This window comes from Eptatretus burgeri, chromosome 8, assembly GCF_056783735.1.
Source record: "Eptatretus burgeri isolate ZD-2024b chromosome 8, Ebu_testis_v1, whole genome shotgun sequence".
Lineage (NCBI taxonomy): Eukaryota > Metazoa > Chordata > Myxini > Myxiniformes > Myxinidae > Eptatretus > Eptatretus burgeri.
The window spans coordinates 11,625,274-11,640,273 of NC_140968.1; the positions used below are offsets into that span (position 1 = coordinate 11,625,274).

The 15,000-nt window shown below is 42.8% G+C and overlaps 2 protein-coding genes across 3 annotated transcripts in view; one reads left to right on the forward strand and one right to left on the reverse strand.

Moving 5' to 3' along the window:
* Window positions 1-7,224, forward strand: part of PMF1 (polyamine modulated factor 1) — a 10,729-nt gene extending 3,505 nt beyond the window's left edge. For both annotated transcript variants that reach the window (XM_085890870.1, XM_085890871.1), the window contains 4 exons: window positions 3,229-3,334; window positions 5,825-5,928; window positions 6,321-6,516; window positions 6,753-7,224. In XM_085890870.1, the coding sequence (XP_085746996.1) occupies window positions 3,229-3,334; window positions 5,825-5,928; window positions 6,321-6,516; window positions 6,753-6,797 (451 nt within the window). In that variant the 3' untranslated portion in view covers window positions 6,798-7,224. The remainder of the gene's footprint in view (window positions 1-3,228; window positions 3,335-5,824; window positions 5,929-6,320; window positions 6,517-6,752) is intronic.
* A 2,164-nt stretch (window positions 7,225-9,388) lies between these two features.
* Window positions 9,389-15,000, reverse strand: part of DDA1 (DET1 and DDB1 associated 1) — a 32,718-nt gene continuing 27,106 nt past the window's right edge. Inside the window, exon 6 of the mRNA XM_085890415.1 lies at window positions 9,389-13,066. Within this exon, the coding sequence (XP_085746541.1) occupies window positions 12,956-13,066 (111 nt within the window). The 3' untranslated portion in view covers window positions 9,389-12,955. The remainder of the gene's footprint in view (window positions 13,067-15,000) is intronic.

Here is a 15,000-nt window from a genome sequence, read left to right on the forward strand (position 1 = left end):
ATCTCAGATCATCCCCAATCTAAACCATGATCTTTTCTACCCCCTTTAACCTTCCATGTGCCTACCTCTCTCCAAGTTTCCTGTTTTCCCTTCTTGTAGTTTACTTCTGTATCCATCTTCTCTACCCCTTGTGTCCTCCCGTAGTCCTCATTCTTCCTCACATGCCTTATCTTTGAAGTCCTCATTGTGTTTTGTCCCTCCACTCTGTTGTTGTCTTTGCCACTTTTTCCTGCTGTTCATTTCGTTCTGTTACATCCTGATCCGTTCTGTGTTCTAGCTCCTCCAGGACCCCTGACTCTGTATAAAAGTGTGTACAGTGCAGTAACCAGTGAGGTATAAAGGTAGAGACTGCAAGAGACCAAGGTGGTTGAGCAGGTGTATAACTAAGGATAAGCAGATGCCATTCATTCAATACAAAACGAGAATGGCACTCTGTGGAGCACATACCTCCGCCAAGCTGAACACTGAACAGTTTACGTTTTGTATCCCACTGATGGGCAAGGTCTGCATCTGGAACTGAACCAAAATCTAATCTGCTTGTTCTTGTCAATATTATTTAAATATTGGTTCAATAGGTATTTGCTCTCTTCTCCGAACTACACACACAATTTCAATGAAACTTGACCGCCACCTTCATCACCCTTGATGTACCAAAGTTTGTTCACGGCATTAAAAAAAATTCAGGGTCGAAGGGGGTTTGCCGGGGGTTTTGAGTGACTGTTGCTCCTGATCCAGGTGAGCTGCAGGACAGGCGGTCCTGTTTTTGATTTCAACAGTAGTTCCATCTGCTAAAAAAAACAAAAAAACATGCTCATTTGGCCAATTCGGACATCGTTTGATATTACAGGTGCACGGTGTTTATATAACCAATCGCTTGCCAAGCCAGCCGTTCATTATCAACTGTTTTGTTGGAGTGCTTGCTTGAGTGCTTAAGCCACTTAGAGCGAATAGAGTAGAGTGCTCGCTGTCACTGAATATATCGATCGAGTTGAACAAAGTTCAGGGCCCATTCACCTGCGTTTGGCCATGCGGTGCCTCGGGTGGTAGTTCACTCGCTGAAAATGTACGATTTCATTCGACACCATCTTTACCCTTTTTGCATGATCTTCTTTCATTATATGACCCGTCATTTCAGCGTAGAATGTAATGTATTAAAAAAAAAAATTAACGTTTAGTTTTTTTTACGGTTCTTCATCCGTTTCATTGGCGTGCTTGTTTGAGTGCTTAAGGCACTTGGCGAGCGCTCTTCAAGCTTTGACGACGATATGATGGCTCGGTTGTACGTGAGGACATTTCCCGAGCTCGGAAGGCAAAATAAATTGGATGATTGCAATGAGTAAAAAAAAAAATGTTTTCAGTTGTTGTACAAATTAATGAATCGCCACATCATGGCAGGATAGCCGAGAGGGAAGCACGCCCGTTTTAAGCTGTCTCGCCTGAGCTTGAATCTCAACCCAGCTATAAACTGTTATCCCGGTGTTTCACAGGCAGGGTTTGATTCATCAGTGTGTGCGTGCCGTCTCTTTGGAAGGACGTTTAAACTGGATGTCACACATGCTGGAATCCGCCCCCCCCGCCCCCCAACACTCTCACTCTCACACTCTCTCCCTCTCTCACTCCTCTCACTCTTCCTCTCTCACCCCTCTCACTCTCCCTCTCTCACTCACCCTCTCACCCCACTCACTCTCCCTCTCTCACCACTTTCCCTTCTCCCCAAACCCTAACGCTTTGTTAAGGACTGATGATATATATTTTTGAATTTAAAACTGCTTCCCTGTCGTGTATCATTTACAAATCGGAATCGGAGAGAGCCGACAGGATGGGTGCAAAGGTCACTGCATGTGTGAGCATGTTTGCATGCATGCATGTCGGCCTTTGACAGGTCCATTGCTTGGGTTTACAATGCTCCCATCTGTTCTTTATGGAACCCTACAGTTAAAAAGAAGATGTTGCTCTTTGGGCGTGTTTTATCACCCTCCCCTTTCCTTCCCCTCATGCTGCCTTCCCTTCCCATCACATTTCCTCCCTCACTTTGCCTCCTTCCAAACTCCCTCCCCTCTCCACCCACTATGGACAACTCCCGGCAGTCTCCGCGTGCTGTATTAATGTGCTGTTTTAAAGTACTGCATTTCATTCAATTTTGGACCCCCCCTCCCCCTTCCCCATCTCTCCACAAGTCCCACCAACTTCCAAACGCAAGCTGAGAACCCCTCCCAAACCCCCTCCCCACTTCCTCCACATTTTCACTCCCCCGACCTCCTTGCTCTCACCCCCTCCCAGAGTGGAAAGCGATGTTTGCTGAGGCATTGCTTTCCCCAACCCCCCCCCACTCCCTTTACTTGCTCTTCCCCCTTTCTTAGCTCTCCCTTCCTAGCTCCACCACCCCGCCTCCTTCCTCGCTCCCTCCTATCTTTCCCTTTTCCCTCTCTCCCTTCTTACTTTACCCCCCCCCTTCCCACCCTGATATTCTCTTCAGTGCAGCGATGGATTGTATTTCATCGTAAATTGTGAATCAAAAGAGGTGATGTTTACACTATAGAAGTTTCGTAATGTCTTATGGAGAATATTTGTGCATAGTTTTGGTCACCATATCTGAGGAAGGACATAGCTGCCATATAAAGGGTACAGCATAGGTTACTAGATTGATTCCGGGTCTAGCTTGACTAAGCTATGAGGAGCGGCTGAAGGAGACGGGGCTTTATACGTTAGAAAGGTGGTGCTTGCGAGGGGATGTGATGGAGATGCTTTAGATAATGAAGGGTGTGGACAAGATAAGTGGGGGGAAAGTTCAGCAGATGGACAATGTTGGGACCAGAGACCCTGCAGAGCTTGAGGGTAAACAAGATGAGACAGTTTTAAGGCAGGGGTCTTTCAGTTGGAGAGTGTTTAATACAAGGAATGGTCTCCCCAGTAAACTAGTGGCAGTGGAGGGGATGGATAGATTAAAATTGGAATTAGATGGCTATCTGGCGATATTGGCAGGACTTTTTGGTAGCTTTTGTGTGGATGGGTGATGGATCCTGGGGTTGGTGCAATGCAAGTATGATGTGCCAAGTCGCCTCCTCCGGCACCGAATTTCATTCATGTGCGTGTGCGTACTTTTGTGAATGGGTACAACTTTCCGCTGGAAAGTACCCAATCAACCTTGCGAAGCTTGTCACGCCTTAACTGCGCTCGTGGAGTTGTTTGCAGTTTGCATCTGGGTTGTGATCCCTACCCTGTTTGCAGGTACAAGTACTTTGCCGATGCGTACTCTGCGCACAGCAAACACAACCCAAAGCGTCTGCAGAATGTTCATGGAATGTTCATCGAGGAACTGCAAAAGAAAGTCCTGGTATGACTTTTCAGTTGGTTTTAAAGGGGAGCCCAAACACAATTTATTTAATTTTTTATTGTATTTTTTATTATTATTATTATTATTTTCTGAAAATCATTAATCATGGTCTAATTTGGAATAAGTTTTGTTTTTTTGAATTTTTACAGATAATTTTTTAAAGAAAAAAAAATCCCTCGTGCTGATTTTCGATTTCACTCGTGACGTCACATCATGAACTCACCTTCATCCAAACGGTGGCTTTCCATCGAGAAGTAGTGTATTTCGAGCTTGGATTAGTGTCAGGTCAGGCCAGATCAGATCTGTGACTTGCTGCAGGTATCATGCACACCTGTACCAACCTGTTTCATTTGGATTATCCAGTCATGTATGCGTCTGTTGTCATTTTTTAATGCCTTCATTGCCGAAGTCGCCGGAGGAATCGTTTTTGGGTTGTCCGTCCGTCCGTGCTAATTTTCTCTGTTTTCTCCGCAACCGCTTATTCGATTGACAAATTTTCACCATAGGTGTGACTACTCATGTAGAATGTTTTTAATGACAATCATGACATCATAGCTCAAGTGGTGTGGCAGCCATGTTGGAAAGAAGGAAAAATTTTGGACCTCTATCTCCGAAACTGCTCCGTGGAAAAAAAAAAAATTGAAACTTGGCACATGGCAAGTACTCCCCATGGGAAATAAGTGTGATATTTTGGTGATGTTTGTAAGTGGCTTCGTTACGATGTCATAATTGTAGATGTCAAACGCTTTATCTGATATGTATGAAAGTTCTTGAGGGCCGTCTAGGCTCAAAATTGTATTTGGGGGGGGGGGGGGGGTATTCATGACGTCATTGGTCATGTGGTTTGGCAGCCATATAATTTTTTTTTAACATAAAACCTTCAAAAAATCTTCTTCTCCGAAACGGCTGAACAGATTGATGCAAACCTTTTGCAGGTATGATCACCTATCCATGATGAACAAAAAGTTCTCCACCTATAATGTCAAAGGTCACATGGTTTAGCAGTTGGATATTTTTTATTTGTAAGAATAAACCTTTAAAAATCTTTCCTAGAACAGCTGCAAAGATCTAGGGGAAACCACCCACATGTTCCCCAAGTCTTGGGGATAGCAGGGTGGTCACAAATAATTAATAGGTCACATGGTCTGGCAGCCATATTGACTTGAACGAAAATCTTTTTTTTTTTTTTCTCTTGAACCACTTCATCATTTGATATGAAATTTCACAATTATGTTCTAGTAGTAATGGGGAATACATGTTTTAAATTTCAACTTGATCGGACGCATGGTCCGGCAGCCAGAATTATTTAATATTTTGAATCTGGGTTCAGGGATTTAAATCAAACTTGGTACAAGTGTAGACTGTAATGCAAAGATGAAGTGATTATATTTTGGGGTTCAACAGGTCAAAGGTCATGTGCCCTTTGAGGATTATTTTGCAGACCATAACTCGAGTTAGAAACATTTCTCTATTATCTCGTTCTGTCCTCTCTCTTCACATGACCTCCGCCACCAAAGGTGAAGGATGTTTCATCCCATTAACTTTGGATTCACCAAGTCCTATATGGGCCAGAGCAACACAGTCCACCAGTGTAAGTGGAAAGTATCCAATGGAGGGTTCTTTCAGGTATGTTTGAAAGAAAAACTGGCATGTGATGGGTGACGACGCTTGTCCCATCGATGTGAAACTACTTTAATCATAGGAGGGACTCCCCCATTGAGAATATTTTATTGATAACTTTGATGTCATGGGTCACATGGTATGGCAGCCATATTGGATTAAAGGAAAGAAAAAAAATTGACATCGTCTCCGAAAACGCTCAATGGGGAAAAACATTAAACTTGGCATATGTCATCAACTCCCCATGGGGTATACTAGGGTGATAATGACTACGTCATCAGTGAAGTGGTATTCCAGCCACAATTGGTGGAATCAAAATCCTTGTCTGAAAAATCTGAAACTTCACGTTTCTGATCTATGACCTGATGTGAGTGTGAAGAATTAAATTTGGTGCCATTGGTCACATGGTCTAGTGGCCACATTGAATTGAAAATAAAAACGTTTAAAAAAACCTTCTTCTCCAGAACCGCTTAACAGATCGATGTGAAACTTCATACATATGATCGACTAGCTATGGCGGATATAGTTTGAAATTTATATCATAGCCACATTCATTGAGGAATTTAGCCTGATTGTGCTAAAAAGTGGTCATTAAATATCCTAATAATCAATCAAGCTACGGATAATGGCAATGTATGTGGCGTAATAGGGTGCATGGATGATACGTGTATACGGGCCATGATAGGTCGCATGTTCGGTTAACGACGGTATTTTTTTTTTGTTCAGAATGAGCGTGCCAGGTGAGACTATGCGCTCTGCTGCACCGAGTGCCGTTCTTGTTGAGTTGGAATCTAAGGCAAATTATGTTCAGTAAAGCTACGTATGTTGATAGTGTTGCTTATTGACTTTTGCTACGTCGGTGCGCTCCAGGATGATGTTGAAATACTTATTAAGGATGAAGGTATTGAAGAACTTTTGGGAAAACTAGACACGCTGGAGAAGGCAGCAGCAGCAAGAAGTGGCAAGTCGATGTGGTAACATTTTTTTTCACTCACCTTTCCCTTTCATAAAAAGAGAACAAAAACCTGAATGTATGTATGTATTATTTTTTTTTTTTTAACAAGATGTAGAACAAGACTCAAAATTGGTTCCTAAATGTATTTATATTATTGCAGGCAATGTTCAATTTGGAGGTTCTTTGAACACTACCCAAATGCTCTGAATTTTGTTTTCACGTACTATTTACATTCAGCCTGCTTGATGGTATTGTAGAATTGGTTTGACCCACAAGCCATGCAGGCAGAAAACAGAGCAAACGTAACATTCTGTTCAAAGAACAGAGCGCTCCAAAATCTGGATACTGCATGTACAGACGCAAGAGACAAAATCAAAAGGCTTAGAGGATGAATGGGGTTGTTGATGACAGGAGGCCAAGCAAAGAACCCGCCGAGGACTTCCAGGCCCACGCCCTTCCTTACAAGCGCCAAGAATTGCAGAAGTTGCAACTTGAGGTTCGGGATATGGAACGGAATGCCAAGGAGCTAGCCAGCACCGTGGTGCAGGGTCGTGAGCACATACAACAGCTAAAGAAACAACTTGATGACCGGCAGAAGCACTGGGAGGTACGAGGCAATGGTTAATGTGACAGCCAGGCTTTTGGGCCTACCATACATAAAGGCATAGCACATAACGGATTAATGTGGAAGACACAAATTAATTTAAGTGCTAATCAGCAGTTTGTGTCACAGATTTGATGGAGTCCTAATGTTATGATTTCCCCCTCCCCCCCACCCCTCATCATTTAACATTAACATTTTTCTGTACCCATCCCTCTCCTTCCCCAATTCCCTTTTCCTAGAATCTTCACAGCCTCTGTAAAGACGTCACCGAACTTGAAAAATAGTTTGTATAAATGTGTACAAGTTATTATTCTATCACCACCTGAGCACCGAGAACGTTCCTTGGATTCAAGCCCACGATGAAGGTTTGCATCGAAACATTTTGAGAACCTTTCTTTAATATCAGTGTGTAGGTGACAGCAACGTAGCTGCAGCAAAAATGCTGCAAGAACTTTGTACAGGCCTTTGTCACACACAAGTCAGCGCAGGACAAGAGGTCATAGAAAAGGAAAACGATAGCAATCATTTCGTCGCTGTTGTGGAAACGTTGAGCTCAAGTTCAACTTTCGATGTGACGAGTTTGACACTTTTGATATTTTTTTATTATTATTTTTGCATTTACCCTGTTTGCTTTTTCTTCTTTTTTTTTTGAACAAATTTGTGTAATTTACATGAAAAATAAATTTTGGATTTGAACGAGTGATACAAGCATAGGTTGAAACTCTGAATGGATTGAACTTGTCTGGATCTGATATCACAATATATCAGGGGTATGTTCCATGACCAAGCAGCTTGTAGAATGCTTGCCAAGTTGCTTAAGCACTCCAACAAAAACGGTTAAGGAACGGTTGGCTTGGCAAGTGATAGTAAGCTGACTGGTAATGGAACACACCCCTGGGTTGAATTCAACTGAAGCATTGGCTTGGATTTGTCCCACTATCCACATTCCAAATGTGCCTTGGTAATTCAGGAATATCGTTTCAGCACCAAGCACTTTGCGTGGGTTCATATTCTGAGGGTGGTTCAAATTTTACTGACTTTTTTTTTGTTTGAAAAAAGGTCTAGGCTCATGAAAGGGCAAGGGAGGTGGCAACAGACTGTCAATAGGACAGCAGGACAACATGTTGGAACAAGTGCTTGGACATGAGAGAGGGGAAACAGCAACCTGCAAATAGGTCTTTGGGAAAGTTATGAGGATATAAAATAAAATCACCTGAAATGGTCATGCACTGCCAATTTAAAGTCTTAGATTCTTGAAGGAAGTGTGGGATTGAACAGAATGAATAAGGACTTTTGTTTGTTTTTAAAAAGCAGAATTGTCTTGATAGTTTTGGTAAGAATTAGAAATCCCCATGAAATATTTCCTGTCCCATTGCACAGGCCAAAAATCAAGATGGTGACACGTGAGACAGCAGAGAGAGTGGAACGATGAATAATTGTGACATTTGATCAAGCCAGTATAAATTTAGATGGTTCGCTGGAGAATAGTGATTTTGCTTGCGATGAGAAGAACACCTTGGATTTGGAAAACGAAGTTATTAACCCTTTGAACCCTGAGCTGCTTGGACTTTCGGCTCTCCCACCCTGGGCTGCCTGGGAGAAAAATCTGGCCGCTCAGGTATATGGAGGTTTGAATAGCGGCCTGTAAACCGGCCACTCGGGCCGATAAAAGTTTGAATGGCTGCTATGGTTTAAAGGGTTAATAATTATATCCTACACTCAGTATGGATGCATCCTTAAGATTTCTATACTTCAGGTTTAAAGCTTTCACGATGAAGCGACAACTGTCAAAAAGTGGGAGAATACCTTGAAAAGTAACATTTAAATTTTATCGTACACAAGACATCAACGGCAGGTCTTCGTCACCGGATAATCCATTGCATCACTTTGCTAACTTCACGCTGGAGGATAATTCTGCACCCTTCCGACAAGTAGCCAGGCTGCAGCTCTCTGTCTGTCTGTCTCTTTCTCAATCTAGAGATAAGCAACTGGCCATATACCTGGAACATGTCTTTTATACCAAGAAATATATTCTTCATTTGTCCCTCCATAAGGACCAGCAGGTAAATTCCCCAATTTATTGGTGGTCAGCCTCAAGGAGAGATGGACAATGGAGCTCATGGGCCTCAGTGTCAGCTATAACCTGTCTTTGACAGAGTACAGTATATCTTGAAGCTGGCCACCCCCTTGGAATTCTGGACAAGACCAACTCCTTCCTCTTCTGTCTTCACCTGCACAAAAACTTCATCTGGAATGCCATGGGATATGGTTTCCCACTGTCGACTATTGTTGCTACTTCCAAATCTTGCCCTCTTTGAACCTTGGTCTCAATGGAACATCGTGTGAGGCAGCTGACACAGACTGCTTTGTGCTCAATAAGCTTGTGTGCAGTTTTATTTTTATTACCCACTCCATTTCCAACACTGTGCCTGTCCTCAATTCCCTGTCCAGCCAAGTTGCATGCATTCAGTGCCAGAAACACATGCCTTATTAACCTCTCCTCATCCAAACTCAATGGCAGTCTTCTGTCACTTGTGGAACAGCCTTCCGAAATTAAATGTTGCAAGTTCATTTCTCTAAGACTTCAAGTCAACTACCCACCATCACCTCATGGTCTTTTCCATTATATAATGGAGTTTTACATTTTAAACTGCGTTCTCAGCCTTTCTATAATTTCCTCTCCTTGTGCCAAGGTGCAATCTTTTGTTTGAATTAATTTTCCATTGTTTGTTGAACCAATGCTTCCTCTCACTCTGCTCTTCCATGAGGCTTAATTCCAGCTGTTGAAATGATATACAGTGCCTCGAGAAAGTGTACACCCCCTTTCAAAATTTTCACCTTTTGTTGCCGCAGTCTGGAATTAAATTCCATTAAATGAGACTTTTTCCACCTTTATTTACACATCATAACCCACAACTTCCAAGCGAAAAACAAATTCTACACATTTCAGAAAATTAAAAATACAAAACTCGAATATCTTGGTTGGATAGGTGTCCACCCCCCTGAGTTAATACTTGGTGGAATCACCTTTGACAGCAATTACAGTTGTGAGTCTGTTGGGATAGGTCTCTACCAACTTTGCACACCTTGATTGGGTAATATTTGCCCATTTTTCTGGACAAAACTGTTCAAGCTCAGTCAAGTTGTCTGGGGAGCGTTGATGGACAGCAATCTTCAAGTCATGCCACAGATTTTTGATTGGATTTTTTTTTCTGACTGAGCCACTCAAGGACATTTATCTTTTTTTCCTTCCCAGGCAAAAATGATAGTTATAACCATAGTATATGAAAGTTGTGCTCATATGCTACAGTCGTCTGCAGAGAATTATTACAGGAAAGGAATGTTATTTTTGCCTGGGATAGCCAGCTTTGTGTGTGTGCTTCGGGTTATTCTCATGCTGAAAGGTGAATTCCGTCCCAATTTCAACTTTCTTGCAGATGGCAGCAGGTTTTCCTCTAAGATTTTTCTGTATTTTGCTCCATCCATTTTCCCTTCAATCCTGCCAAGGACCCAATCCCTGCTGATGAGAAACATCCCCAAAACGAGATGCTGCCACCACCATGCTTCACAGTAGGGATGGTATTCTTTGGGTGATGTGCTGTGATGGGTTTGTGCCAAACATAACGTTTTGGATTTAGGCCAAAAAGTTCCATCTTGGTTTTGTCAGACCACAAGCATATTGCCACATGGCTTCAGAATCTACAGTGGTTTGTTGCATTCCTCAAATGGGACTCAAGGTGGGCTTTTTTGAGTAATGGCTTCCTTCTTGCCATCCCACCACCATACAGGCCAGACTTGTGAAGTGCTTAGGATATTGTTGTCACAAGCACACAGTGACCAGTCTTTGCCATAAAAGCATGTAGATCTTTCCACATTGCCATTGGCCCTTTGGTGGCCTCTCTGATCAGTCTCCTCCTTGCTTGGTCATCCAGTTTGGAGGGACGGCCTGATCTCGCTTGGGTCGTAGTGGTACCATACGCCTTCCACTTCTTAATGATTGTCTTGACTGTGCTCCAAGACATCAATGGCAAGACCTGATCTGTGCCTTTCCACAACTTTATCCCAGAGGTGTTTGGAAAGCTCCTTGGTGCTCACGGTTGAGTCTTTGCTGTGAAATGTACTACCCAGCAGAGGAAGCCTACAGGAACAGCTGATTTTATTACAGTGCGGCAACATCGCGCTGTTATATCATTGGCTATTCTGTCCTGTGTCTTCTGTCACACTTATGGCCAAGTACGTCCCTTTGATCTGAGGGCTATAAATAGAAATTTGTCCAACGTCACAACTCTTCCCATCATGCATGCTAATTCACCATGTTTACATTTAAATTTTATAACTGCAAAATTGTTTCATCATTCCTAATGTAGACGTTTACTGCCCCCAGCCGCACGATATCAAAGTATTCGCTTCTTGTTTTGAAATAATCAGAATCACGACAATTTAACACAGCAGAAGGCATTTAACTTGGTGTGCGATTTTGAAGGTGATTGGTTACACCCGAGCTAATTTATAATTGCTATTGATAAAGGGGGGGGGGGGGTTTAGACACTTTTCCAACCAAGATATTGTAGTTTTGTATTTTTAAATTAATTTTCTGAAAGGCTGTAGAATTTGTTTTTCACTTGGAAGTTCTGGGTTACAATGTGTAAAACGTCTGATTTTATGCAGTTTAGGCCCAGGCTATAATGAAACAAAAGGTGAAAACTTTGAAAAGGCGGTGTAGACTTTCAATACGCATTGTATGTAAAATACGATCACCAGTAAAGATAGAGGATGTGACGAGATTGTTGCACACTATCTCCGAGAAGAGTATGATTGAACTGTGGTCCAAAAGGCAGTTTCACAAACTCAAAAAGAGTGGAGGCGGGCAAAAAGTCTGCAGTTTTGGAGTTCAATCAGACAAGGGTTACTGGAAGTACATGTGCACCCTGGATTACCTGGGGAAGGTGTGTGAGAGATAGAGATAGAGATAGAGATAGAGAGAGAGATAGAGATAGAGAGAGAGAGATCTGATGCTGGGGTGATAAGTAAAGGGTTCAGCAATACTCCATTGAGCTAAAGGGAAAAAGGCTTGTCGGAGGAATAGTTCTGATTTTTCATGGAAGGACTTGAAACAACGGAGAATACCCAGCCTGCGGCGGGCTTTACTGTATGGTCTGCCAAGGAAATGTCATGGCTAATGGGGAGGCGAGAGTGAAAGACAAGTTCCATTGACCAGCACAGAGCAACATCTACTCTCTGCCTGTCAGGGAGGAGGAATAGGGGATCACTGTACAGCACAATATGGAGTCACCTGTTTTTGTTTTTTTAAAAGCTACAAACAGAAAAGTCCAGATAAAATTTGAAGCACCCTCAGATTTTGAACATTTGTTCTTGCATCCACACTGACACCGAGAAAAACAGTGTCCATACAACAATATAATCAAAGAACCATCAAACTGGATATACAGTTATCCTATGGAAACTTATTTTAGGTCGACCGCAATCCTGCAGCATTTGCAATAGCAACAACCAAACTTCATGAAGCCAATTTACTATTTGCAACATCATCGACCAGAATGTACATTTACCATCATTATTATTATTATTTTTCCAAACCTGAAAATTTAATACCAGCCAGCAATTTTGTTGAGCAAAACAGTATGGTAGTTCAGGCATGGACCTGACTTGTGCAGACAGTTTTAAACTCGACAAAATGAAAAGCAAAGTGACTTTGCAGGAAGCCCAAACAATTCCATTGTTGAAAAACCACCGCTGCGCGTCTGAAGAGAAAACGTGTGCGTGCACAGACCAGAGCAATCCTGGAAAAAGGAATACTGATAGAATACACTAACGAGGCACTGGGAATTTTACTCGATATTTAAAAAAAAACAATACAGGTTCCAAAAAAAAAAACAAACAAAAAAAAAGGAAACCTAAATATCATATAATATTCCCTTGGACATTTAGAGAGAAAAAAAATTGTTTGAATTCCTGTAAAATGCCTTGCAGCTAAGCTCAATTATTTTTGGTTAAAAAACAAAAACAAAATTAAATCAATTATACAATATACTTACAATTTGTAGTTCTTCCCTGCTGTTAACTGTTGCTAAATGCCATGTCTTGACATAAGGATTTCTTTAGTTGGGGAGGGGGGGGGGCATGGTGGTGGCGTTAATCCTAAACAGTGCAGTGTGGACTGCATACAGTAAGCCAGTTCCACCCAAACAGCCTCTCGCAGAGCTTTTCCACCTGAGTGGATCCACCGGCCTCGCCACTGCCCGCAAACTTAGCCTACAGTCAGGAGAGCAGAGGCAGTACTGAGATTTGAAGCGGTAGCACCCATCACAATATGAAAAGGTTGCTTGCTGGAAGAAAAGAAAATGGGCAAAAGGAATAACAATAAGCAGAAAAGGAATACGACAAGAGCTACAGAGGTGTTGCAAAGTTCTGTTGAAGTCGTCTAGGTGTCTTCGTTCATGTCTTCGCCATCATGGCGAGGAACCTTCTGGGGAGGAGCTGCAGCTTCCGTCTCGGCTTCCATCTGTGCAGGGTCCCTTTTCTTTGCAGCGTTCTGTGGGTTTTGACACACAGACGGCCAACGTCAGGCAGTCAATACCATTTCATATATATATATATTCTACGCCATCTAATATATAAAAGGCGCTCGGTCGGTCTCGGTGTGCGACGAGTTACTGCTTATTCGAGATGGCACAGTACAATGGACGTACGCTGCGATAAATCTCAACAAACATGTCAACCTTTTCCAAAATTAAGCATAAATCAACCAATCACATATCAGACTGCTGGACATGTACAGCCCAACTCGTGTTGCATAAATTAGTGACATTGGCAGTTAACAGATTAAAAAACAAAGTTGATGCAATTTAAACTTAAAAGTCCCAAGCATCATGAGCCAAGTGCTCACATGATGATGCTCAGGAGATCATGACCAGTGGAAGGTGATCCCTCATTTGCATCGCATTTAGAACCATTCTTACAGGACCATCTTTGCACCGAACTTCAGCCCGTTTCCCCTAAGGCCGAGGTCACATTTGCTCTACGGCGAGGATACGGCGGCCGTATGCCCTCTGAATTGACAGAAACGTGTGGCGGCCGCAAAGAAACTGAAGTGGCCTCAGGAAGGCCCTACGCCGTTTGGCTATATTTTACAGGCCGTAGTGTCGCCGTGGAATTATAGTGCGGAGTTATAACTTTTTTTTTCATTTCTACGTTCGCCGTAGCAATTCGACAAGCCAAGCTATGACGTAGATGTGTTCCACGTCGACCGTACGTAGGGTGTACGGTGGGCTTGCGTTATTCGTGCGGCTGCAGTAAGCTCTTCTCAATGAAAAATGAATTTTCCCAACCCCCAAAAAATTACGGCGGCCGCACTATTTCCACGGTCGCCGTACGGTGGCCTTGCGGTCTGTGTGACTACCTGCGGGCAACGCAGGGTCGACGCACGGTTCCCTACGCCCGCCGTGCACCTACGTACGGCCTCCGTGGCAGTCTGCGTCGACCGTGCGTCCACCGTGCGCTACCGCTAGAGATCGGAGTTTCGGTGTTTGCCTATACCGTGGTGCCCCCAGAATCCCAATTTAATTCGTTCCAGGAGGCTGTTCGGATTGAATAAAGTTCGGATTCCAAAAATATTTTCTCAATAAGAAATAATGGAGTGAATTAATCCGTTCGTGGACCCAAAGAAAACCCACTTTCAAGACACTTTAAACTGAAATTCCCCATGTTTAAGGTAAAATAAGATGAGTAAATGACCTTCGGTGGCGGTGTATTGTATGTAAACTGGTACAATCACCACATCCAAAGGTCCACACAGGCTCGTGCTCTGGACTGTGTTCCGATCGCTCGCGCGCTCTGCGAGAGCGCTGCCCCCAGGGCAGCTCATTAAACGTGATGCCCGCAGAACCACAATCACTTTCATCAAACGCATCGGGCTGACGTAATCATGGATATTCCAAATTACAACTGGTTTTGCTGTAAAATTCAATCCTTGCCCGACAGTCCATCACACCACGTGATCGGATTGCTTTTTTGTTATTAATTAAAACACAAGATGATTAAAAAAACAAACATCACAAATGAAGGTGAAAATATGAGGTAAGGCCTAAGTCACATTTGGCTCGGCGGCCGGAGGGTCCACAAAATGTATGGGCACTAGCAATTATAAGGCGGCCGCAGTATTTCCATGGTCACACAATGTAGCAGTCACATATGTTTTTAGCAGCGTCTCGAGCCGCGAACGCTGCTCAGAGCTCGGCGTTGTTCTTCTTCTATCTTGTTCTTCTTCTTGGGAAGACAAAACCTTAATCTCTCGGACTCGGCTCTTGTATATACAAGATCTGGATCGCCTTAAATACTGAGCACATGTACACATCCTCACATAGACGGTGCCTTTTGAGAGAGTCTATCATGAACTTTTAAATATATTCGGACATTTGCTTTAAAGTTTCGAAAAGTTGACGTTACTATTTAAAGATTATTCCATTT